Genomic DNA, 26,877 nt, shown 5'->3' on the forward strand with positions numbered 1-26,877 from the left:
GCTCATTGCTCGTGACAGATTCTGAAATGAGAAACGTAGTTGTCCCTCTTGTGCTTTTAATATCAAAAGAATATATTGAGCAGTGAACACAGTAAAAATTAGTGTTGCCTTAACCTTTTTATTTTTATTTTTTTGTCTTATTGTTATAATCAATACATATATACTTAATTCCTAAATTTATTTTATTTATTTTATTATAGGGGAGAACATAAGGATGGGGTTTAATGTAATTATTATATATTTACTTGTTTTTATTATTACCATTATTTGTAATTATTTTTATTCACATATTTATTTTTCATATCATTATTTTATTGTACTTGTCTACCTGGTTTAAGTATGTCTTGTCTGCTTTGTTTTATTATGTATGCAAAACCACTATAAATAAAATTTTCAAAAGAAGATTATATTTTTATAATATATTTAGATATTATTAATGTGTTATTATTAGTACTATTTATTATTGTCCACCTGTAGATTGACAGCTTTACAATGTAATTTATTTACAGAAATTCAGGCATTTATATCTGGATGATATATTTGTGTGTTCTCTCTTCACCCCTACCCGGCCGCCACAGACACACCTGACAGTTCAGACTCCGGCTTGGCTGTCCCTCAAGAGTCCAGCAGGCAGGAGCTTCCTCCTCTTCCTCCTCTTCCTCCTCCTGCTCCCACAGAGGAGCCACAGAGCCACATCATGTCCAGTCTGCGTCTGGAGAACCAGCTGCTGCGCAGTGAAGTGGGCTCCCTCAACCAGGAGATGGCTTCGGTCATCCAGAGGGCAAAAGACTTACAAGACGGTAAGAGATGAGATCAAGCAGGAACAAAGATGACCTACATGTCTGCGCCTCTCCCTCTGTGTTGATTAAGTGGTTTTCTACTCACATAGAGTTGAACCAGGCTCGTCTACGCGCAGACAGATGGAACTCGGAGCAGTCTCAGACTGACCGGATGTTACGGGAACTTCGGTCAAAGGTTGACGACCTAACAGAAACCCTCTCTGCCAAAGACGGTCAACTTGCAGTCCTAAAAATCCGACTTGATGAAGCTGATCAGATGCTGAAGTCCCGCTGTGCTGCATTAGAGGAGGCACAGAAGGAACAGTCAAGGTGCACTTTCTTAACCACCTTTTTGAAATAGAGATCAGATTAAGCTTTTATGAATTGGTTTATATATCGTTTTCCTTGTTTTTAGAATTATGCAAGACCACACAGAAGGGAGCAGCATGCAGTCCCAAGCTCTTGAATCGATACAGGATAGGCTGCGAGAGGCTGACCTCGCCGTCAGGAGGGAACAGGACAGCTACCGGCAGATGCAGGTGCACATCTTTCATCTGCCTTTATAAAATATGAAAGTTAAGTCTCGACTGAATACATGGAAATGATCAGACTTCTTAACTCTGTGTTCTTGTGTAGAGTGAGTATGCTGGCCGCCTGTCCAAAGTGGAGGCTGAGAGGCAAACCCTCGCAGAGGCGGTGACGGCAGCAGAGCGGCGAGCTGCAGAGGAGAAGCTCAGGGTCGACGACCTCCAACCGCAACTGAAAAGTGCCAAAGCTGCAGCCGAGACTGTCAGACAGGAGTTACAAGACTACAAGCACAAAGCTTCACGCATCCTGCAAGTAAGACTCGCTGTCTTTTTCATATATAGTGTCAGCATTTACTGTAGTTAAAGTGTTCTAGACAATCATTGTAATTTTATATACAGATTTAGACCATTTTTCTGTTGTTGTTTTTTTTGTCCTTTTGCAATTGTTATTAGGCTTTTTTGATAAGCAACTGTTGTTGATAATGTTTTAAATGGTTGTCTAGTCCAAAGAGAAGTTGATCAGCAGTCTGAAGGAGGGATCTGGTCTGGACACCCTGGACGGCAGCGGGGCCGTGGCTATGGAGCTGGAGGACCTACGTCACGAGAAGGAGCTACAGAGGGAGGACATACAAAAACTACAGGGGCAAGTTCACACACTTCGGATAGAAATACAGGTGAGATGCTTTAAATGGCAGACAATATGGGTAGAGGAAGTGTTAATTCAAAGTAATGTGAGTAATGTTGATCCCTGTGTGGTTGATGGACTGGGAGGTTTGTAAATGCATTTGTCTGTAGGTGCTGTATAATTCCTGCAAAAACAAATATTTATGTTTTCTGTCTAGTTTATTGTTGATATACGGCTGCAAATCTGCAGTTGGGATGTTGTTGATTCAGCTGTACTGTATAAGTGAGACATATTTTATATCTGGCAGGATTTGGAGAATCAGGCCCTGACGGAGGCAGAGACGTGGCGGGAGCAGCAGCTGCAGTTAGAGGAGCAGCAGGCCTTACAGAACAGAGCTAAGCAGGAGGTGGAGGCCGAGGTTGAGCGCTACAAACAGGTGAGGGTGATGATTTCTTAAAATGGCTGTTAAAGAAAATTACAAACTGCCACAGATTCCTGAAATTACATTCATAGTTTTTACACAGCCTGTTCGCATGAAAAGGTGTATGAATGACACCGTAATGCACAAGGTATTTAGCATACAATAACAACGCCGTGGTTGCTTTTGGCGTGTCATTTGTATGGCATGTAGTCTGTACTGACTGCAATGTAAACGCATCAGAGCAAATATGCAAATATGCCACGCTCAGAGCTAGTGACGTAGAATAAAAAATGAGAAAGACTGCTTATGGCAGGTGGGACTGGAAGCGGATGGGTGCAACAAACATATGAATTTTAACCAGGAGACCCGTGTTTTTTTTTTGTTAGTTATGTTAGTGACGTATGTGACATGTTTTCTGTACTTATGTTACATTGTTTCCGTTCGTATTTTACTTAGTTTACGTACTGATTTTAAGGCCAACCATGACGTTTTTCCTAAACTTAACGAAGTGGTTCTGTTGCCGAAACCCAACTGCGGACATTACCATAGTTTGGTTGCGTGGTGTACAAATCACCCGAAAAGCGGCGTACAAATGGCACATGAAAAGCCTAAAATGTGTCCTCATGACACACCGAATGTCGATGTAATGTTCTATTTATACGCCTTCCCGTGAGACCGGGTTGTTTTTACATGTCTGATCAATCTCTTAATTTATGTGGGATGTTTCTGTATTTTTCTTAAATCACAGGAGCTGCAGTACCTAGAGGAAGAGCAGCATCGAGCCAAAACCAGTCTGCAGAGCAGAATCAAGGACAGAGAAGATGAAATCCAAAAACTCAGGAACCAGGTCAGTCACTTTATAATTATTATACAGTGCCTGTAAATGCAGAGCTCTCTTCCTGGGTCAGGGCTTGGTCAACATCTGCTTTGTGACAGACTTAAGTAAATTTACCACTTTGACAAACATAGTTTGATGATGTACTTCCAGTTGACCAACAAGACTCTCAGCAGCAGCAGCCAAACGGAGCTGGAGAATCGTCTCCACCAGCTGACAGAGACGCTGATCCAGAAGCAGACGATGCTGGAGGCTCTGGGGACAGAAAAAAGCTCGCTGGTCTTTCAGCTTGAGCGTCTGGAACAGCAGCTGAAGAACACTCAGGGAGGACAGAGTGGAGGGCCGGCCATCAACATGAGCGGTCTGGAGGGACCAGGTAGGAGAGGTTTAGATCAGGGTCAAAGTGTTTTGTATTTTAAACACAGGTGATTGTTAAGAGGCAGTGATATGTATTTTTATATAATAACTAATACTAACTTGATATTTACATTTTCAATACTTATGTGAGACCATGTTGCTCTGCCATGTTTCTACAGTAGCCCAGAACGAACAAACCAAACACTGGCTCTAGAGAGAGCCAGTCATGTTTTTACGTTACCTGAAGGCCACTGTAGTTCTCCGACACGCTTGTGGAACTGCGGTAACGTGAGCCGCAGAGTGCAAAACCGTGCTGCCGCCAGCCGCCATCTGATTTCCGTTGCTCCTTAAGTAGTGTTATTACGGTAAGGTAACAGCTTTAACACGGTTTTGCACTCTGCGGCTCCCATTATGCAGTCTTGGAAAGGGAGGCGTGAGCAGATGGTGTTCAGTTGGTTGCAATCTGCAGCCACACCACTAGAAGCCGCCAAATCCTACATACTGTCCCTTCAAACATTGGGTCATTCTGTGTTTTATTAGGCTTAGTTTGAGTCCACTGGTAACTTCTTTACTCATGGTGTCTTTTTTTCTGTGTGTTGTATTTTCAGTGGCACGACAAAGAAACACACCCGTCCTTTTCAGTGATCATGACAGTCCAGGAGTGTATGGCAGAGTACGCAAGGCAGCCAGCACCATTGACCGTTTCAGGTAACATTTCACAGGAGCTTTATATGTTTGTCCTCACCATTACTGCACTATAATTACAATGTTTCCTGTGTAATCAACGGAAAATGTTGTCATTTCAGCATCAGACTGGGTATCTTCTTGAGGCGCTACCCTATGGCCAGAGTCTTTGTTATCTTGTACATAGTGAGTATTTAAAAAGTGGTGTGCCATATTTCCATCTGAATGAACTGTGGTTAATCAAAATTAACATTTCAACCTGTTTTCACAGGCGATACTGCACCTGTGGGTCATGATTGTTCTCCTGACTTACACACCAGAAATGCACCACGGTCATCCTGATGGAAGATAGAAGGCTTGAATTTTAGAGTTGGGTGTTTAAAGGATATTTGTTTTATGGCCTTCAATGTAAGGATGGTACACGCTGCTGGAATATGGGCTCTGGGCTCTGGGCTCTGGGTCCTGACTCTCCCTGTTTTGCACAGAAATGCTATGAATTAAAGACATTTCCTCTGATTTATTCTTTATTTTTTACAACTGAAGATTGATAGCTGACAGCTGCAGCAGAGTTTTAAAATAATCACAGAGTGATATATTGTATTGGTGGTCTGCTGAAAGGACGTTAAATCAAACATGATCTCACATCTGTTCTTCTCATCATCTGCTTTCAGACCTCTGGTCTCTTGAGAGATTGTATTTAACACTATGTAAAAAAGAATCTTTTAATAAACGAGTTAGAAGAAACAACACAGCCTGGAACTCTTTTAATTGATTATCTGATAGTTGTAACTTTGGATATTTTTGCCAAATCTGTAATAAATTATTATTAAATAACAGCTCTTAAAATGTACTTAATGTAACATTTGGGTTCAATTTGGTTTGTGTGTTAACTCTTTTTTCCCCCAAAATGTCTAATTTACACACACACACACACATATATTTATATTTCACATTTGTCATCTTACGAAGCATACAAGATTAAAAGGGAAGATGCAGTATATCTATGAACATACTGTATGCTAGCACTGTAAGAGAAACAAAATAAGTATTAATAAGTAATATAATAACTTAAAGAGAGAAATAAATAACTTAATAAATACTTAATATATGTTATAATATATGTTTTTGTTAACTTAAACTCATTTTGAAATGTTATGAAACTTTCAAGACTATAGCTTTAGATATTTAATATATATATATCCTCTTTTTTTATTTGGAAGAATTACACCATCATAATTTCTTGAAATACGGAGGGTAAAGGGTGGAACTAACTCCAGCTAAACGAAAATCAATAAAAAATAACAAAAATATAATAATAAACTAACAAAAAACAACTGTATCATATTGTATGAAAAGAAGAAATGTCAATATTATGATTATTATATTTTTAATATACAAGTGTTGTCATCAGGGTAAAAACTTTATCTCAAGTATTATTTATAGGGATTTATTATCGATATTTTAAATTTGGAAAAATTACACCATCATAATTTAAAAAGGGTGGAACTAACTCCAGCTAAACAACAATCATGAAAAATAACTAATATAATATAATAATAATAATAACATAATAATTTATTATTATTATTATATTATAATAATATGATATAATAATAAATTAACAAAAACAATCAAAAACAACTGTATCATATTGTATGAAAAGAAGATATGCCATTATTATTATTATTATTATTATTATTATTAATAATAATTTTTTATGATTTTTTTTTATATGATTTTTTTTAATATACAATTGTTGTCATTCGGGTTAGAACATTATCTCAAGTATTATTTATAGGGATTTATTATCAATATCTTTTATTTGGAAAAATTACACAAAAAAGGATTGAACTAACTCCAGCCAAACAACAATCAATAAAAATAACAATAATATAATATAATATAATAATAAATTAACAAAAACAATTAAAAACAACTGTATCATATTGTATGAAAAGAAGATATTCCATTATTATTATTATTATTATTATTATTATTATTATTATTATTATTATTATATTTTAATATACAAGTGTTGTCATCTGGGATTTACTATCGATATTTATCCTTTAACAGCTGCTGCGCTTGACTGTAGTTCTCTGAAGGTTCTTGAACGCACCTTGAATGTGTTGGTCCTCCAGCATCCCACAATGCACCGCTTCCGTAGTTCCGTGTCCACGTCAAACCTGACAGCAGCCATCGCAGCAGCAGCAGAGCTGAGCTGATCTGATGGCTGCAGCAGAACCAGTTGAGGTGGCACTTTCTGAGCTCTGTGTTGTTTAGAACCGGCTTAAAAACCTGCTGGAAATACCCACCGTAGACGACACAGACTCTCAAGTAACGTAAGGGCTGTAATGTAACGTTATTAGCTGTTTAACTGAAGTGTAACTGTCGGTTAGCTTAGCTTAGTCTTGACACATTCCTCCAGGTCAGCTGTTATGAGCCGGAGTCTCTCTGCTAAATGAGCGTCTGTCAGCCGGAAAACAGACTCAGTTTCATGAAGAGTTGAGTTGATTTAGAAGTTAAAGACGTCTCTGTGGTGTAGAAGTTCACAGTTACAGCTTGATGATTAAGTTTACTGTCTCACCTCTGGAGTTAAAGCTAAGCTAGCTTCCTCTAGTCCTCCTCGGCCCTGCTTTGTTGTTGTTTGGTTTGTGGTTTGGTCTCCTCGAGATGTCATCGTGGCTGGGTGGTATCGGCTCCGGCCTGGGTCAGTCTCTGGGTCAGGTCGGAGGGAGTCTGTCCTCCTTCACCGGACAGATCTCCAACTTCACCAAGGACATGCTGCTGGAGGGGCAGGAAGAAGTAGGAGGTGAGTTTGACTTCCTGTTTTATTGTTTGGTAGCCACATCATCATCACACTCAAGTTGTTGTTTTGAATTACACAGCTTGAAGCAGAGAGCACACTTTTCCTTTTTCAATGTATTTGGTAAACATATGCATTAGCTGGTTGATAATTCAAGTGTACCAACCTTAAATAAAGGTGCCTTTAGGTTCCCAAGTCTTGTCATGCCAACCAGCAGGTCCTAAATTAAACAAGAATTTGTTCTTTAGGAAGATTGTAAAGATATCTCAGCTGTCAGAAAGGCATAACATTAAGCAGTAAAAGATTTCTGGCAAAAAAAAAAATAGCCAAAGGCTTTATTGGCATGACTGTTAGGTGAACAATATTGCCAAAGGGTCAATTCAATAATAACTAAATAAATAAATAAAAGAACAAAATAAAAACAAAAACATATATATACAATTCAGTAAGCAAATTACAATATATAGATATTTAAAAAGAACATGCATGTAAATGGAAGAAAACAATAAAGAGGTAATTCATGTTTGTTGTGTCAATAAAACAAACAAACAAATAAAAAACAATTAATAACAATATATTGCCATATCAAATGATAAATGTAAAAAAATAAAAAAAACATGAACCAACCTTAAATAAGGGTGCCTTTAGGTTCTCAAGTCTTGCCAACTAGCAGGTCCTAAATTAAACAAGAATTCTGCACAAGATATCTCAGCTGTCTTGGGAGGCAACAGCAGAGAAAAACAAGGCATGACTTTGAGCAGTAAAAGATTTCTGGTGCCATTAACTGAAAGATATCTTCAAGAATTGTTACTTATACGATCAAAAAGTATCCAGTGACTGGAAAACTACCAAAAATGTTTGGCCAACTTACTGTAAATGATGTGAAAAACAAGTAGACACATGTATCTATTGGCTGGTTGGTATTTATTTCAGTGTATCTGCCAAATAGTAGACACTGAAATATAAAGATGTTGCTTTAGGAACACCGCAACATACTCAGCTGTCATAATTGAAAGCAAATGTCAGCTCACAAGAAAGAAAAATCTAAATTATATGATAAGTCGACATTGCTAGAAACAATATAATGCATACACTCTGTGACCAGTTTACTTGGTACAACTATCTATAAGTCAATAATTCAACAACACAACAATAAACTGGCCCTGCACTAAATTCAATATTCAGTTTTTGTTGAAACAGTTTTAGAGAGGTGTTAGTGATTATATTGAAGGGTGTTTCCAATATTTTGTCCATGCCATTTTCTGTATATCAATAAGTATAGACTACATATTAGAAACACCTCTCAGTATAATACAATGTAATCAACAGCTCAACAAACTACATCCTCCAAAATGACCATAAAGATGAATCAACACTGAAACAGTTTCAACAAAACTGTAACATTATACCCTCATGAATTATTTAGCTACTGAGTGTATATACAGTATGTTGATTGTACTGCTACAGGTTAGATTAGATGGTAAATGGACTTGCATTTATCTAGCGCTTTTCTAGTCTTCCGACCACTCAAAGTGTTTTACACTACATGTTAGCATTCACTCATTCCCACACTGATGGCTATGGCTTCGGGAGCAATTTGGTGTTAAATGTCTTGCTCAAGGACACATCGACATGTGTCTGGAGCAGCCGGGGGATTGAACCGTCGACCTTCTAATTGGTGGACAACCTGCTCTACCCTCTGAGCCACAGCCGCCCCTATTAGAGTCATCAGTGTCCATTTTTAATTAGATTTAGGCCATTTAAATAACATTTCTCAGTTCTAGACTCATTTTTTTTTTACCTTTATTTATTCAGGGGAGATTCACTGAGAGCAATGCTCTCTTTTTCAGGAACGCCCTGATCACATTCACTCAGTTACACATACCCTATTTTTCTTCATTAATAGTGACGCACTGAATGGATTTATGTACATTGCTGCTTTGTTGGTCTGGGGTTTTAAAGACTGTCTCATGGTGGATGAGTGGATAATTATATGTAAACATTACAACACTGAGAACTCCATTTTCTATTGCTGCTCTGTTGACACTGAATGAGAGTTTGACTAGTTGCATGACAATAATGTTTGTTTGAGTTTTGTGTTTCGCTTTAATTTTTTAATTTTGGTAGTTTCTAGCTATTGAAGGATTGAGACTGTCAAGGTGATTTATAGAGTACAGTGTGTGTGTGTGTGGTGCCTTTAAATACTCCATACCACCAGTGCTCTGCATTTTGGTGTCTTTAAATGTACGGTGCAGATTGTGTAAATAGAGAGGCCACATGTTTGCAGTTAATTCCACTTCTGTGCTTCAAGCGAACTATGAACACACATGATTATAAATACTTCTTTGTTAAACACAGGGGAGGGTTCTGCTGAAATCAAGTCTGTTGCACCACACAATGGTCTAACTTTTTCCTGTCAGGATCACGTGATAGCACCAGAGAATGAACTTGGAAAACAGATTGATGACCTCTTACTTGGATCAGCAGTGTTAAAACTGTTTCCTGTTATCCTAATGCATGTGGAGCTACCTGTAGCGTGGGTTAATTATATGTTTCTTCCAGTTTTAAATGTAGCCCGCATATGGGCTATCCGATAGCCGAGTGGTTAGTGAGCATATGGGCGCAAATGCTCTGAGCAGCGAGTCCCTGGTTTGATTCTCGGCTGGCCAGACCGTTTGCTGTATCTCATTCCCCTACTCTCTCCCCACATTTCCTGTCTCTTTCCACTGTCTAGGGCTGCCCCCTCTTAGTCGATTAGTTGACTTATCGGTTGTTTTGGTCTTTGACTAAGATTTCTTTTGTTGATTAGTCATTTTTTATGTTTTTTCATGCTGAATTACTTATTTCTAAGAAACATGTGAGCACTTTATCTCTTGTAAACACAAGATTTAAAGTGGTGCTTGTGTGATTCTTCGTGGAGAAATTCAGTTTTTACAGCTCTGTCTATTAAATCAACTAATTGATTAGTCGACAAAATCATATGAGTGTTAGTCGACTAAGATTTACTTTGGTCGAGGACAACCGTATCACCGTCACTGTCAAATAAATGCAAAAAATTGCCAAAAAAATTATCTGTTAAAAAACATGTAACCGACATATTTTGGTTGAACGTCATGTTATGACAAATATTATTTATCCCCATCAGAAGTCTTTATTTTGATAGATGATGGGGGAATATGTTTCATGCATGCACGTAGAAATATACAAACATTTTCATCTATAGCAACATCTATTGAAGTTACAGTTCAACGTAAAAGTTATTCGGGTGTAAAATGTCATGCAAACATTCTCAGTCGATGCGGTCACCCCCTCATTCATTGCCAGTGGAGCAGCTAACAGCCTGATGGTAACACAGATTATAGGATTCATGATCAAATCAAATTCTAGTCATATTCCCTTTGACATGTTGATGCCTGATTCTGAATTTAATAGTACTAATTTGCTTGGTTTGTTGTTACCACCACGTTAGTCTGGGCTCATGAGTATTTTTATGATGTCAAAGTGCAATAATAATGGAGTCAAATCAGTCAAGTCAATTTTATTTGTATAGCCCGATATCAAAAATCACAAATTTGCCTCAGGGGGCTTTACAATCAGTACAGGATACGACAGCCTTCGTCCTTTATGACCCTCTTGAACGATGAAAAACTTCCCTTTTAACATGGAAAAAAATGGAAGAAACCTCATGAAGAGCAACAGAGGAAGGATCACTCTCCCTGGATGGAAAGACATGCAATAGATGTCGTGTCCACAGAGTAACAACATAATGAAATTACAACATTGACAATCCATATGACAATGTGAACATATATGAATGGATCCGGGAGGATATCAAGTAGTGCTGAATGATAAATTGTATTTTCATTGTCATCGTGATATGAACATGCGCGATAAACACATCCCAAAAGACAGCCGGAAACGCGATGATTAAGAAAAGTAATTTTATTTAGGGAGGTTGTTTCCAGTGAGATATTATAGAGTTCATATAGTGACTTTGTTGTTGTAAGCATTTCTGTTGTTCCTCTAGAAACAACATTTAGCCTAGTTATATTTAAAATATTCTATTCTAATCTGAATTTAAAGACAACCAGACTGACATACGTAAAGCAAATATGAACACTTCAATATTTGTTTATTTACTGCAAGTCATATCTTCATCACAATACTGAACAATGATATCGCACATCGCAGATTTTCCTCATATCGTGCAGGCCTAATATCAAGCCAAAGCACAACCTCAGGCTTCTATCAAAAGGCCAGTTAAACCCCGAAAGATCCATCAGTCTGAAACAAACAGACGACGAGTGATAAAGCACTGACGCAGAGAGAACTTTGCCCCGCAGATCTCCAACTCACAGCTCTAATCACAAACCAAAAGTATGAATTCTTATCACTGAGCCAGCTGTGTGAAGCTCTCTGCACGTCAGGCCTCTCACATCCACCTTTTTAAGTACATTTAAAAAAAAAGAGAGGATATTAACTGGAACCAGATTAGCCTGCAGGGTCAGTTTAGTTTGTGTAGTAATGAATAAATAGTATGTCGGTGTGTTGGCTGAGCTTCGTGTTCGTGTTAGGAAGATCACGTAACTCTTGATTCGATCTCCAGACATGTTGGCCTGCTCTGCCGACCGTACATGTTTGTTTGTCATGTGAGCCGGGTAAAGCAGATCTGTGTGTGTGACTAAGATAGAGAAGGAAATACTGTCACCAGTTAGTATCTCCTGAATGTGCTGTGGTAGATGAAATTCATGTTATCAGAAACCTGAATAGAAATAATCATCTATGTTTCTCTTACTGTGTACACGAGGAAAACATTTAGCTGGATTATGCTTCCATTCATGCTGCCTGTTTTTTTACTGTTTTTTACTGTTTTTACTGTAAATTGATGACTTGTGCATATTGTGATATATTCAATGCTATTCTTTCCATGTAACTGCAGATGCTGCCACAGAACTGCAGGTGTCCAATTCCAAGTTGGCCGACGTCGAGGTGGCGTTCGCCTCTCAGAAATCTGAGGTGAGATTATTTGTGCACTTATTCAGAGTCGAGGGGTAAAACTACATGCTTTTCTTTTCATGCCTGATCTGGTGCGCTACACCAGGGACCTGAAACTGATATACACCTAAATAAAATGCAGCCATATTCTTTCTTTTTTTTAACAAAATGTTTATTCATACTTATGTACATTTGGATTATATATATGTAATTTATATTGCAAATGTATGTATATATTTATTGGAAATCAATTAACAACACAAAACAATGACAAATATTGTCCAGAAACCCTCAAAGGTACTGCATTTAGCATAAAAAATATGCTCAAATCGCAACGTGGCAAACTCAAGCGCAACGTGGCAAACTCAAGCCCAACAGGCAACAACAGCTGTCAGTGTGCTGACTTTTTTTTTTTTTTTATTATACATACATGTACACACACATAACATGACGATACCAAGAAGGAAAGGAAAAAAAAAAAAAGAAAAAGAAAAGAAAAATTTAATTTTAAAAATCACTATTAACAGGTCAGTAAAGCAATTCATGGAATTTGTTGATAATAGGAAATATGTAGACCTTTTCAAACTTGACAAGTTAAACATTTTAAATGGGCCCCTTTGTATTTCCTGTTGCAATGTTTGTTAATACAGTAGCTTACAGGAAGTAAAAGCTGTTGCCTTAGCAACAAAATGGCAATGAAAAAGTCTATAATATAACACCAGCCTCATTCTTCAGGATAGATCACTGTGTTAATAAGCATCCATCCGGCTGAAGTGCCCTTTAGCATCTCTCCAGGGTGCTGCTCCGTACTTGACCTCTGACCACCTTCTTGTAAAGTGGACAAGAAAAATGTTAATTTCCTGCATATTTCCATATTATTGACTTCCTCTCTTCTCTCTTTCTTTGTTGCAGTACGACAGATTAAGAAAGCTCTACGCAGAGCTGGAGGAGAAGCTGGAGGCATCAGAGATCCAGATTAAAGGACAGTCTGCAGAGTACAGAAGCCTCCTGCAACAGAGAGATGTACGTACATTTCTATTTATAATTAAAGCATTTCTTTTGGTACTGTGACATGCTCCAGCTAATTCTTATCAAGACAGGATATGGATGTGAAGCTCATGTTTGGTATAAAAGGGTCCTCATGTTTGTTTGCGTCTCCCAGGTGGAGATCAGTCACCTGAAAGCTCGGCAGAGTGGACTCCAGGAAGAATTCCAGACGCTGCAGCAGTCGGCTCAGTCTGCCTCCGTCGGTCCCGCCATGCTGCCCGTCACCACCGCTTCCTCCACCACTACCTCCTCTTCTGTTTCCTCTTTTATGTCTCGACCCTCGGGGTCCCACCAGGGCTTCCACGGCGACGAAATGGACCTCAGCGACGTCCTCTGGTCGCAGCAGGAGATCAACCGGCTGTCGACAGAAGTCATGCGTCTGGAGGCCGAGGTGGCACACTGGAGGCGGATGTCTCAGGTAATGATGATGACGTAGCAGGGAGCTGAACATGGGTCATCCAGTTAAAGGAATAGTTCAATATTTTCAATATAACTTTCTTTGTTTTGAAATAACTTTCAAATAAATGCTTTGGTTTTATTGCGATATTCACAAGAAACCATTTTACATTAATTTTACTTCATTTGTTTAACTACAACTTTCTGGCATACAACAAACAACTTAAAAACAAATGCTAAGACATGGTAATGCACAATCATACATGATATTTTATATCAACAAAAACTAGATTAATCTTTATTCTGTTTATGTTTCTGAGGGGATCTAATTCATTATTTTTATTTCAGGCATCAACAGCAGTTGGAGCTGGTAACGGCGACCAGGGAGATATTCTCAAACTTCAAAGAACTATTAAGGTGAATTTTTCATTGTTGCCAGAATAAATTATATTTGATGGTAGAATCTACATCTTAAAAACTGCTATAATGAATATTTTAAATTGACAATGGTTTGTGTATGTGAAAGGGGTTCCTCGTATTACCCGATTCTGAAGTTCCTCTTAGCTTTATGGAGCTTTGTAGTGTCAGTGTTGTGTTTACAGTTTGTTTCCGCTGTCCCCATGTGGCCAACATTTCAGTGAATGCAGACTTGCAACAACTTGCACAGACTTTAACCGTGATGTTATTGCTTCTTTGGAACAGGAGCTGCGAGAGGACATGGGTCGCGAGGTGGATGAACACCAGCACGAACTGGCCGCTCTGCAGGACGCCCAACGGCAAAAGATGGCCGACATTACCCGGCGACATCGAGAGGACTTGGCAGAGTACGAGGAGAGGATAGAGGAGCTGGAGGAACAGATGCAGAGTGGTAAGCCTAACTTTGGTCTTTGTTATTATAACGTGTGGCGGGGACAGGAATTCACAGATGTTACTGAGGAAGTCATGGTTTTAATACCAGGAAATTCGATTTTTTATTTCTGCAAAGGTCAGCTGTAGCAGACAAAATGTTGTAGCAAGGTACCTTTGCCAAATAATTCCCTTCAACTCAGTGTTTCTACAAGACTCACAAAATGAACTCCTTCTCTCCAGGTGGTGGTCCAGCCACTTCCCCGTCAGATGCCTCCAAACTTCCTGAACTCCAAAAAACTATAAGCTCCCTGCAGGAAGCGGCAGATCAGCGGGAGAAGCAGCTGGCCGAGCTGACCGCCAGTCTGGAGGAGGCGCAGACGAGACAGGAGTCTCTGCAGCTGGAGAAGGACGAGGTCCAGGAAGAAAACACCGGGCTGCTGCAGAACTACACGCGGCTGCAAACCTCTGTCACCGAGCTTCAGACACGAGTACAAGAGCAGGAGGGGAAGTCTTTGCAAAAAGCCCAGCTAGACCACGAGATCCAAGTACTGAGAAAAAACCTTGCAGGTATACTGTCATTATTCTGATTCATGCTACTGAATACTCTTAAATTAAAGCTCTTCAATGCTGTAAGAAACTCACTTTGCTAAAGCTGATCTCCCCACTATAAGCCATATGTTGTTTTCCTTCATAATCAACATGCATATTAATTAAAACGTCTACTTTCCAGATGCAGAAAAAGAAATAGAGGAAATTAAAAGCTTGGCTGAGGTAAGCGTGAGTATAAATCCTTAACTATACAACATGTTGAATATTCATAATATATATAGTGGTAGTTTTTCATGATATAACCCCCCACCCCAGTTTAATGACTTCTGTAACTCTCTCTTTATAATTAGGCAGCACCAAAGGAAGAAGTTGAGCACGCAGACATCTTGGAGCTGAACACCATTATTGGAACGTTGAGACAAGAAAAGGAAGCCCTAGAACAAGAAAAGGTTTGTTTGTCTGATGCAGTCTGATTATTTTCACCACAGGCTGCTCAAAATGTCTGCAATAGCTTTATCGGTACAATTACTATATGCACTTTATTTAAAGTAAATGTGTCACATGTGACATTTACAGCAGCAATATAAAACATGGTGATACATTTACATGTATATGTGTTAAGTTATTGGTAAAAGTCAGAACTCTGATGGAATATCGTGGGAATATCTCTAAATTGCCTCTGTATTGTCTGATTTATTTGTTAACGTCATTACTGTGATTGCTCATAGAAAACAAAGGAAAATTCCCACACATAAAATCCACCTCTGCATTGCCTTTTGATTATTTTATCAAGACATTTCTCATGGTACACTTATACATACACATATACAGTTTATATGGCAATACAAAAGGTGAAGGAAGAGGATTTTTTTGTGGGTGTTTTTATGGGAATATGGATCTTTCAGATCAATTTGAGATGTGCCTCTGGTTCCACATTTTATTGTTAAGTATGTCATGCAGTGTGGGACAGAGTCTTGGTCTCGTCTCGGTCTTGATATACTTTGGGTTTGGGTGGTCTTGACTATAACACTGATAAAAAGTACACAGTCTAAGTATCTTAGGTCTATTGGATTATATATATATATATATAAGTTCTGAAGTGTAATTCTTGTTTTTTTGTCTCTTTTCACAGCTTAATCTGCAAGAAAGACTGAAAACGACAGAGGAGCGAACAGTTAGCAATAATGAGTCTGAGTTTGTTGACTCTGAGTCACTGGAGGATCTGAAGGTCGAGCTCGAGAGGAGAGAAAAGGCCCTGAGAAACACTGAGGAGGAGCGGGACACCCTGATGTCTGAGCTGGAGGAACTAGACCGGCAAAACCAGGAAGCAACACAGGTCAGACTGACCTCAGTGGCCCACTCCCTTTGTTATTATATAATGATAATGATAACGTTTATTTACACCACACCCAACACCTCACACTTCACCTCTCAGCTTTATAGTGTCTGTCTCTTGTATCTTAGTTGTAGTAGTTTGGTATATCTATAGTGTATTCTGATATATTCTTTATATTGTAGAGATTAAGGCGCAGAAACGCTTGAGAAAATGTAGCTTGTGTGGATGCTACCTGAAAAGCAAATTTGATTCAGAAAACAGTGACGCTACCATCATGCTACTGAGAAGTGTAGTTAAACTAGTAGTGCCGCTACTGCAAAAATTATAACATTCAAATCAAGCCAGAACATGGAAAAGTATGACATGTTAAAAGGAAAATATGTAGAAACGCTTCACAACAAAACGGGAGGAAGGACTATTTGGACAATTTCCTGATTTTTACTACTTTGTTTCTGCTTTTTCTGCTTCTAGCACATGATCTCGGTGAAGGAGCAGCTCTCTGGGCAGCTGAAGGAGGCCGAGGCAGAACTGACGGGACTGACTGCACAGCTGAACACAACCAAAGACCAGAAGAGGGCACTGGAGCAAGAGCTGGACACCCAAAAAGAAAAAGCGAGCCAGAGCGCTTTCACCCTCAACGACCTGCATATGGGCAAACAGGAGCTGGAACGGACGGTGAAGGAGCTGAAAGACAAACTGGGACATGCACAGGAGCAGAGCAGGGAGGCACGAAGAGAAATCACAGAGATGAAGAAGACTGTTGAGGAGAGAGAGGAGCAATTATCTGTTGCCAAAGCATCGCTGGATCAGGCAGGGGAGAGAGGAAGTGGGGCAACTAAAGAGAAGCTGGCTGGGAAGGAGAGGGAGCTTTCAGACCTCAGGAGAGAATTGGATGAGGTGAGGAACTCTCAGGAGGAGGCGCTGTCTGAGGACTACGAGTTGAAGATGGAGAACAGGAGGTTGAAGGCGGAGAGTGAGCAGGCTGTGGGTAAAGCCGAGGAAGTAACCAAGCAGATGAAGGAAAGCCAGGCTGCTCTGAAGAGGACGGTACGGGAGAAGGAAACTCGTATCGAAGCTCTAAAGCTGGAGAAAACTCAGTTAGAGGGTGAATTGGGACAAGCTGAGAGGACGCTAACAGAACAGGCAAAACAGTACCAGCAAACCATCGAGGAGCTGACTCGAGCCCGCTCCATGGACGCCTCCGCTTTGCAGACGGAGCACGAGCGAGCCATCAAACTCAACCAGGAGAAAGACATGGAGATAGCTCAGCTGAAGAGAGACGCAGAGCAGTTGGCGTCCGACCACAGGGACACCAACGAGATGCTTTCGATCACGGTCGCGGGGCAGAAGCAGCTGACCGATTTGCTGCAGGAGAAGGACGTCTTCATGGACACGTTAAAACAAAACGCTTCAGATTTGCAGAAGGAGATGGAGAGCAGTATGTTAGTCGTGACAAAGGAAGCGGATGCTCTCAAACAGGCACTCGAGGAGAAGGATAAACAGTTGGGGGGTATGAAGGAGGAGAACAGTCATTTGAAAGAAGAGATCGACCGAATCAGGGATCAGCAGAGCAGACCTCAACCTCTGGCTGAGCCCAGGACCTTGGACATCATCACAGAGCTTGAGACAGAGATCACCCAGCTCAAGTCCTCCAGGAACGGTCTGGAAGAGGAGGTCCAGACTCTGAGGAGAACCATGGAGGAGGTGCAGGCCTCTCTCCTTCTGTCCCAGCAGTCCCTCCAGGTTCAGCAGACTGAGCTCGAGCAGGCTCATGCTCGCAATCAGCAGACCACACTTAACTATGACAGACTCATCCACGCCAGAGATGAAGAGATATCCTGCCTCCAGCAGACCGTAGATCAGCTCAGTGAGAGTCGAGTCCGTGCCGACTCCCCCCCTATGCAGGGAGAGGTCATCCTGCAGGAGGAGAAGACCCAGACTCTAAATCAGGAGAACGGCAACGAGAAACACGACCTGTCTAAGGTAGAAATAGAAAGACTGGTGAGAGGCATCAAGGAGAAAGAGACTGAGATCAGCCAGCTGAATGAGAAGAACCTCTCACTGGCCAGACAGCTGGATCAGCTGGTGGTGTCTCGTGACGAAGTGGGCAAACTGTCCCAGATGATCCTGCAGAAGGATCTGGAGATCCAGGCGCTTCATGCCAGAGTGACCATGGTTGGAGGTGGTGGACACAGCCAGGATGTCATGTTCCTACAGCAGCAGTTGCAGGCGTACGCCGTGGAGAGAGAGCAAGTGCTAGCCGTGCTCAACGAGAAGACCAGAGAGAACAGCCAGCTTCGCTCCGACTATCACCGCCTCATGGATATCATGGCGGGGAAGGAGGGGGCCCTGCTGAAGCTTCAGCAGGAGAACCAACGCCTCTCCAACATGAGCGATCCCTCAGGAAGCCAAGAGATGTTCAAGGAAACCATCCAGAACCTGTCCCGCATCATCAGGGAGAAGGACATAGAGATTGATGCTCTGACCCAGAAGTGCCAAACGCTGGTGACCGTCCTGCAGTCCTCGGGAGGAGAGTTCGGCACCGGCTCCGGAGGCGTCAGCAGCAACCAGTTTGAGGAGCTGCTGCAGGAGAGGGACACACTGAAACAGCAGGTGAAGAAGATGGAGGAATGGAAGCAGCAGGTGATCACCACAGTCAAGAACATGCAGCACGAGTCGGCTCAGCTGCAGGAGGAGCTGATCAAACTGCAGGGTCAGGTCGACGCCGACAGCGATTGCAGCTCCAAGCTGTCGGTGGACTACGCAGGACTGATCCAGAGCTATGAGCAGAAGGAAAGGAAGCTGGGAAATCTGAGTCAGGAACTCGCTCAGGTCCAGCAGACCATCACCCACCTCAGCACCACCAAGGACGTCCTGCTGGGTAAACTGGACAGCGTAGCACAGACTCCTGAAGCCGTAGCTGTTCAGTCTAGTGGACCTTCTCTCTCAGCTGATGCTCCAAGCCACCAGACGTCTCCAGCAGCAAACAACGAGAAACTGCAGGAAGAAATTGCCCGATTGCAAAGTCAGTTGGCTGAGAAGGAAAACCTAATCAAGACTCTTCAGGAGAACAACCACCGGCTCTCCAACTCAGCATCCGCCACAGAGAGCGAGCAGAGAAGTCAGGCCGAGGAGGCTCGGCTGGTCAGAGACAAGCTGGAGGCCCTGCAGAGGTCTGTGAGGGAGAAAGACCTGCTCATCAAAACCAAAGGCGACCAGCTGAGTCACGTCAGCGAGGCGCTGCGTAACCGCGAGAACGACAACGAGGTGCTGAAGCAGGCCGTCACCAACCTGAAAGAGCGAGCTCTCATTCTGGAAATGGACGTGAGGAAGCTGAAGGAGGAGAACGAGCTGGTTGCTTCACGCTCTCGAGAGAAACAGTCTGAGTTCAGAGCGCTGCAGGAAACCAACATGCAGTTTTCTCTCCTGCTGAGAGAGAAGGAGTTTGAGCTAACTGCTGTAAGCGAGAAGTCGGCAACTGTGGAGAGGATGCTCAAGGACAAAGAGCAGGTCAGTTGGTAGCTAAGATTTCAAAATTGTTATGTTTGTTTCTCTTTCATTTGATTGTTTTGTAACTACAGGATCACATTTTGATATTCACATTACACTTTTTTGTAACAAACCTGTTAAAAAGAGTAAATAATGATCTATTTTCTGGTGATGTGCTGCAGGGTAAGTCTGGAGAGCTGAATCAACTCCTGAATGAGCTGAAGTCCATGCAGGAGAAAGCTGTGGCGTTCCAGCAGGAGAGGGATCAGGTGATGATGGCACTCAAGCAAAAGCAAATGGAGACGACTGCAGTACAAACTGAGGTATGAGGACAGATGGTACTCACTCACAATATCCTCACAGTTAAAATGAAACCCTTTTCATTTTCATATTGCATCTGTGTTTGCTCGCTGCTGATTTATCACCTCTTCCTGTTTGGGTTACAATTTTGTACATGACAAAGTAAATATTCTACGACGCAGTATAAGGGCCACATTGAGGAAAAAAAATCGATCTGAGATTTCGAGAATAAAGTCATAATATTACAAGAACAAATGCCTTTTTCTCGTAAAGTTATGACTTTATTCCGTAATATTACGCCTTTTTTTTTGTAAAGTTAAGACTTTATTCTGGTAATATTACAACTTTTTTTTTCTTGAAATAGTATGATTTTATTCTCGTTAAATTACGACTTTTTTCTCGTAATATTCTGACTTTATTCTCTAAATCTCCGGGGGGGGGTTTTTCCCCTCAATATGACCCTAATACTCCATCGTAATATTCAGTATGTCAGTATATAGAAATGTTTTCACCTTATGTCACATTTCATACTGTCATGAATTATGTTATCAGTTGATCAAAATTTTTACATCCATAAAATAGATTTAAGTATGTAGAAACAGTTTATGAATTAAAGTTACTGTGGTATATTCTCATATCTGTACTACACCTGAAAGGATGTTTTTGTTATCGTTACAGCTTCAGCATATGAGGGACAAAGAGCAGCGTCTCAACTTGGAGCTGGAACGGTTGCGTAATCACCTCTTGGAGATCGAGGACTCGTACACGAGAGAAGCCGTCGCTGCAGAGCACAGGGAGACTGAACTACGCAGGAGGGTGGTGCTGCTGGACGGCAAACTGGCCACGTCCTCCAGTGCTGTGGAGAATGCCAGGTTTGCATAAACTAGAACTGCAGTGTCACTCACAATAATCACGATAGAGGAGTGTTGTTGTTATTTATATCTAACTAATAGCTAATATGTTGTTACTTAGTTTTTGTTAGCAAAGGTCCTCACCATTGAGAGACTGGATTGGCAGTATTGCCTGTTAAGGAATGAATGACTGTGCAAAATGGCGTGATGACGTTCAGTAGTCTCATTTAGCCACTTCTTAGCAACCGCCTTTTTTAAGACACGTAATAGCTTCAAAATTCACAAGTGGGGGTATTTACTGACGTCTTTTATATCATAGAACAAACCGTTAAATCTCTTCAGCTTGTGTTAACAACAGGCCTTATTTCAGTCATCTAACTAAAAAATCCATTGACTTCTAGTCGAAGTGCTAAAATGCTAACTCATTTCCGGGTTTTAGTACTCATTCTGATGTCTGAATATTCTCAAGAATTAAAAGTTCATTGCTTTTGGAAAGGGTATACTTGCAATATTATGCTATTACATTATCCATATACAGTTTGCATGTTCTCCCCGTGTTAGCGTGGGTTTTCTCCGGGTTCTCCGGCTTCTTCCCACGGTCCCAAGACATGCAGGTTAGATTAATTGTTGACTCTTAATTGTCCAGGGTGTACCCCGCCTTCACCCAATATCAACTGGGATCAGCTACTGCGACTCTGAATAGGATAAACGGTTACAGATGATGGATGGATTATCCTTATATTAGTGGCATAAATGATCCTAATCTGACAATATCGTTTATCGCAATTATTTCTTTGGCAATATGTCGTCAATATATATTTTGATATCAATGAGATTGCCTGATTAAATTAAGGTTATATAAATAGTTAAAGTCATTTACCGTCCCTCTGCCTCCAGCCAACAGGCCAGTATGCAGGTGGAGTCTCTGCAGGAGCAGCTGAGTGGAGTAGTGAAGCAGAGGGACGATGCACTCATCCACCTCAGAACCTCCCAGGAGCAGGTCAACCAGTATGCAGTGTCGCTCTCCAACCTGCAGATGGTGCTGGAGCAGTTTCAACAAGGCAAGTCAGCTGCTTCTACACAAACACTCTGGTCATCTGGGATGGGTCGAAAAGTCTTTTTCTCTCAGAAAGGTTCCTAACGGAGTAAAATGACCCGGAAGTGTCTCAGTAGCAGCTATGATAATGGCTGTTTGAATCCTCTAAATGTTAAGGAAAGGTGCTTCAATGCTTCCTTTATCATCTCCTTTAGCATAAGTTACACTGGACCATCCTTTACCAAAGGAAAGGAGATAATGCCGTCTCACAATTCCTTGCTGCCGCAACTTTTAAAGCGACGTACCATTCTGTCATTCATGAAAACAAACAATATGCTTATCTTGCATATATTGGGATTCATGTTGATAAATATGAGTGGACAGTGACAACCACTTTGTTTAACTTTATTTCCATTTATTTGTTTAAGTAACAAATGAGTAAAAAACAAAAGAATAACAAATAAAATGAACAGTAAACACATAGCAAACAAATAATCAACATAAATAAATATTACATCCGAAAAGGAAGAAATATAAATTTAATGTTTCTATTCCTTCGCCATGGATCAAAAAATAACTCAATATTTATCATATAAACTTTGTGGTAACCTGTAGGTTATTCCTTTTTTATTTAAATTCCAACCTTGGTAGTGAAGTGATATTTTTCACCGGTTGTCCACGTTAGGTCAGATAATCCTTTATTACATGCTGATGTAAAGTGTTAGAGCAGCAGGATGACCATTGGTATCTCTTTCACACACCGCAGGTGAAGCAGCCGGTCATTGAAAGACATTTAAAAACGCACGGGGGGGAAGTAGCGCCTTGTGTAGTCCATCTTCAGAACATTGTAGTTTTACCACGGCAGAACACGTCGATAACGTCCGCCGCCGTCGCATCATAACTACGCAGCCTATAGAGAAAGTGCAGTCGGATTCTCTTAACAACACGGTTGTGTTTTCCTCAGTCCTTCTGAATTCTTCTTCACATCTTTCCCTGACCTCATGACTTTTTCCTTCGAGGTCAAGGAGAAGTGGTTAGAGTGCAGTATTTCGGCCAGCTTTTTGGTCTAAAATCAGAGAACCTTGTGGTAATTGTAGTAATTGTCTCTCCCCCCATCAGAAGAGAAAGCCATGTACTCGGCAGAGCTTGACAGGCACAAGAAGGAGAAGGACGAGTGGAAAAGAAAATCTAACAGGCTGGAAGACCAAGCATCTGCTCTTCAGGTAAACCAGCAAATCAATAACTGATCCATTCACTTTATTAATATCCGACATGTGCCGCCCAAAAGCGAGGCCACAAAGCGAACACATAGTGACATATTTCTTGATGACAGCTGAAGCTGCAGTTACATGAAAGCCATAATAACTGATGGTGTCATGCTCTCTATCAGATTAACCTCGATGAAGCCAACGGTGCTCTGGAGTCAGCGTCTCGCCTCACTGATCAGCTCGATCTGAAGGAGGAGCTCATCGAAGAGCTGAAAAAACAAGGTGAGCTGCAGCCAAGTGTTTTCACCTGCCAACTTTTAACACATGTCTCCTGAGGGAAGGATGAGATTATCAGATAAAATACAAAACACAAGGTGTTTCACATATCTTGGAATACTGTAATTGTTGCTTTGAAAACTCACATATTAAATCATCATTGCTATGTAAAGTATTGCAGCATACCTTAGTCTTAGCCAACCAAAACCCTAACTTATCTATTAACTAATACATGACTACAGTTTAAATGCTGAACAGGTGGTTTTCACGTGAAAAACACTGTAGTAAGAGAACACAGTTTCTTCTTAGTATTTTCTTTATTCACAAAATCTTTCATCTGAGTGAAACTCAAAGAGCAGAACGTAAGCTTGTGTTGGATATATCAAACTCTGACAGAAAATTATAAGAGAGCTAAGCAGAAATTTTATTTTTTTAATATTTTTATTGATAGATTTTATTGATTTAATCAGTTATTTTTTGATGGTTTTAACTAAAGTGGAAGGAAACCGGAGCACCCGGAGTAAACCCACATTACCCAAGTAGACAGCATACTGCTGCCACTGGTGTTTGTCCTATAGAGGCCATTACACTGGTCCTACAGAGACTGTCCTATAGAGGCCATTCACTGGTCCTACAGAGACTGGTCTCTGTCCTATAGAGGCCATTCACTGGTCCTACAGAGACAGGTCTTCCCTACTCAAGTAGGTGGAAAAAAATGTTGCATCCCGTCTCTGGTGGTGTCCTCAGGTGGTTTTTGAAAGTGGAGGCGATGTAGTTATCAAAGTCTGTTGGGTTTACAAGCATTGAAACCAGCACAGCCTTTGGAGAGCCCCACTTCTTGCACAGGTCCTTGTGGAGGGCTTTGTCGGCGCTATGTGCCATTTCTGGGGTGATTTCAATCGCCGCGCCCTCGACTTCAGCCCATATATTTTCAGACACGCGCATAATGACGGGCTCCGGGTTTGCAAAGGCGCAGTTCACAATTGCATTGCGGAAGATGCGCGAAACCAGTTTCTCCACAATCATCACGACAGATGTTTTTTCTATCTGTACTGTGGGTGACTCTGTGTTTTTCAAAGCATATGTGACCCGACCACTGTGTTTGCAAACATGACTGGCTATCCACCACCCCATCAATGCCAAGAAACGATAGACTGTGCGATTTGTTTCAGCACGCACTGACCTTCTGAGCGCCTCTGGGACAATGTCAGGTATGTCCACCTCCATGACGTGATTGAAGAGGAGATCGCAAAGGGCGTTTGTGAATACCAGGTCTTTCCCGCTGCAAATGTGTCTTAATCTATCTACCACACCTTGTCCATCATCTTCAGGCAGAAGCAGAGTGACAAAATCTTTCCCGAATTGATCTGCATCGCGGTCGTCAGCTCCGGAGCCGTGGCTGAATTTGTTCTTCAGCTCAGTTGCGAAGAAATGCATCGATAGCTTTGCGAACTCTGTGGCAAAAAAGGTCTTTATCTTTTTTGCCACACCTTTCAAGGTCAATTTCCTCTTTTTCTTGGATTCTGGGCTTGCAGCATGTTCCCTTTCCAGATCCTCAACCTCTTTAACGACTGACTGAGCGATGTTAGCCGCAATATTTTCAGTCTCCTTTGAGGTGTAGCATGGCAGCAGCTCATGCTCGGTGTCGGGAATGTCATCCAGAAGAGATCTTGTGATTTCACTGAGCTCTCTCCCAATGATTTCCTGGGCAAGCTTGGTCGTTGCATCCACAAAGCTGACCTTCTCCAGGGTTTCTGATTGGCACTCGTCATCACGGGTCTTATCACCATGTTGTTGTGCGTCAGTTACGGAGGTGTCCTGGATTGTGGGACTGTCAAAACGGTGGAATTTGGTGAGTTTGCAAGGAGTTGTTGCAATCTTTGACCTTGTTGATTGTCGAGGTTTGCACAGACCTTTCATCTTGCCCATGAATGTTTTAAACATCCCGCAGGCATGACTGACCATTTCAGCAAGTGTCTTAGACTCAAGGTAAGAGACACTCTCTGCAGATGAGCCGTTGATCTGTTTTGCAACTTCTACAGCAATCAAGTTGGTCAAGGATTTCGCGTTGCAACAGGTGACGTCGAAGTCCACGTTCAGGACCACAGAAGCAGTCCGAGGGATCATGTCGCCCAGACTGGACAGAACACAATGCGTACATATGGTTGTGTCCTTAGGCGGCCAAAGGGACTGTAACAACACTGATATCAGGTCCAGAATCAGCTTTGCCAACATAACCTCTGTGGCAATATCAGCTACACCTGATTTCAGCAATGTCTGCTGTCTCACTGTCATCCTTTGGAAAAAACATTCCATCACAGGACGAATCTCCTCCACTGTAATCTTTCTAGTCATGGCGATTGTCTTCGGTGCTTTTCTGAATTTCTGTAAAACGAATTGCTTTTCAGGTTACGAAGTTTCGGGTTACGAAGTTTCGGATTGCGAAAATGTGCTAAAGGATGGCATTGGCTTCTATATGTAAACTATTCAAAGCCTGACGTCATAGACGATCAAAGGAACGTGTTCCTTTCATAGGAACGTGTTGTCTATGACGTCAGGTCAACGTCAGCACCGTTCTAAACTCCAACCTGACGTCAGAGATCGAAGTAATAGATCGTCTGCTAAACTCCACCTGCCCTCAGCAACCGTTGCTAGGCACCTGCAGCAGCTCTTGATCGTTTTCACGGGAGTTAAAGACATTTTAATGAATAAATCTGAGATTTCGAGGGGGAAAAAAAAGTCGTAATATTATGAGAATAAAGTCAGAAATTTAAGAGACAAATTGTCCCGGTTTTCACTACTATTAAAATAACATTATACTACTTACATAGACGTTTATCATGTTCCACTCAGTCACTTATTTATAAGCGCATGAGATATATATAGTATAGAGAGAGAGAGCCGGTACAGCGCACCACGCTGCGTCAACAACTAGAGCAGAGGTCTGCAACCTGCAGCTCTGAGTTATAAGAGGAGAGAAATGCCCGTTGATGCGCAGGAGGAACTGTGTGCAGAATAATTAATCACAACGACACGTTTGATGTGAACACAAGCAGCAGAGTTCTGTGGTTCAAACTGCACAAACTGTGATCACCGGATCTGTTGTGTCTGCGCGTCATTGTGGCTCGACAGCGCGCAACATCCCTCTAGTTGGAGACGGCAGCCTTTACTATCAAAAGAGACATTTACTATCAGAAGAGACATTTACTATCAAAAGAGACATTTTAGGCAAAGAAAACGAAAACATTTCTGTCTGGAGCCGCAAAACATTTGATCATTGTGATGAAGGTAACAGTTTATAGTCTAAGTATATAGTATATAAGTCTAATGCAGTGAGGGCCAAAGAGACAATGTACTACGGAGTATTAGGGCCACTTTGAGGGAAAAAATATCTGAGATTTACAGAATAAAGTCATAATATTACGAGAAAACTTAAAAATTACTACTTTATAATATTATGACTTTATTCTCATAATATTATGACTTTTTTTCTCGTAAACCTCTGACCTTA

The 26,877-nt window shown here is 41.2% G+C and overlaps 3 protein-coding genes across 4 annotated transcripts in view; all 3 read left to right on the plus strand.

Moving 5' to 3' along the window:
- Positions 1–4,975, plus strand: part of golga5 (golgin A5) — a 7,615-nt gene extending 2,640 nt beyond the window's left edge. The window contains exons 3-13 of the mRNA XM_037747361.1: positions 579–800; positions 890–1,109; positions 1,195–1,318; positions 1,416–1,619; positions 1,810–1,980; positions 2,239–2,367; positions 3,101–3,199; positions 3,341–3,563; positions 4,153–4,252; positions 4,351–4,414; positions 4,500–4,975. Of these exons, the coding sequence (XP_037603289.1) occupies positions 579–800; positions 890–1,109; positions 1,195–1,318; positions 1,416–1,619; positions 1,810–1,980; positions 2,239–2,367; positions 3,101–3,199; positions 3,341–3,563; positions 4,153–4,252; positions 4,351–4,414; positions 4,500–4,580 (1,637 nt within the window). The 3' untranslated portion in view covers positions 4,581–4,975. The remainder of the gene's footprint in view (positions 1–578; positions 801–889; positions 1,110–1,194; positions 1,319–1,415; positions 1,620–1,809; positions 1,981–2,238; positions 2,368–3,100; positions 3,200–3,340; positions 3,564–4,152; positions 4,253–4,350; positions 4,415–4,499) is intronic.
- Positions 1–9,228, plus strand: part of rtf1 (RTF1 homolog, Paf1/RNA polymerase II complex component) — a 27,311-nt gene extending 18,083 nt beyond the window's left edge. Inside the window, exon 19 of the transcript XR_005203690.1 lies at positions 9,212–9,228. The gene's annotated coding sequence lies outside the window, so the exon portion shown is untranslated. The remainder of the gene's footprint in view (positions 1–9,211) is intronic.
- trip11 (thyroid hormone receptor interactor 11) overlaps positions 6,383–26,877 on the plus strand; it is a 27,959-nt gene continuing 7,464 nt past the window's right edge. The window contains exons 1-16 of one of the 2 annotated variants that reach the window (XM_037747340.1): positions 6,383–7,040; positions 11,974–12,050; positions 12,942–13,052; positions 13,192–13,494; positions 13,821–13,889; positions 14,175–14,340; positions 14,562–14,888; positions 15,052–15,098; positions 15,221–15,319; positions 16,003–16,206; positions 16,678–19,716; positions 19,878–20,018; positions 20,674–20,867; positions 21,744–21,907; positions 23,002–23,105; positions 23,273–23,372. In XM_037747340.1, the coding sequence (XP_037603268.1) occupies positions 6,902–7,040; positions 11,974–12,050; positions 12,942–13,052; positions 13,192–13,494; positions 13,821–13,889; positions 14,175–14,340; positions 14,562–14,888; positions 15,052–15,098; positions 15,221–15,319; positions 16,003–16,206; positions 16,678–19,716; positions 19,878–20,018; positions 20,674–20,867; positions 21,744–21,907; positions 23,002–23,105; positions 23,273–23,372 (5,284 nt within the window). In that variant the 5' untranslated portion in view covers positions 6,383–6,901. The remainder of the gene's footprint in view (positions 7,041–11,973; positions 12,051–12,941; positions 13,053–13,191; positions 13,495–13,820; positions 13,890–14,174; positions 14,341–14,561; positions 14,889–15,051; positions 15,099–15,220; positions 15,320–16,002; positions 16,207–16,677; positions 19,717–19,877; positions 20,019–20,673; positions 20,868–21,743; positions 21,908–23,001; positions 23,106–23,272; positions 23,373–26,877) is intronic. The other variant, XM_037747341.1, reaches the window with a different exon arrangement.

The sequence above is a fragment of the Sebastes umbrosus genome, chromosome 16 (genome assembly GCF_015220745.1).
Source record: "Sebastes umbrosus isolate fSebUmb1 chromosome 16, fSebUmb1.pri, whole genome shotgun sequence".
NCBI classification, from domain to species: Eukaryota; Metazoa; Chordata; class Actinopteri; order Perciformes; family Sebastidae; genus Sebastes; species Sebastes umbrosus.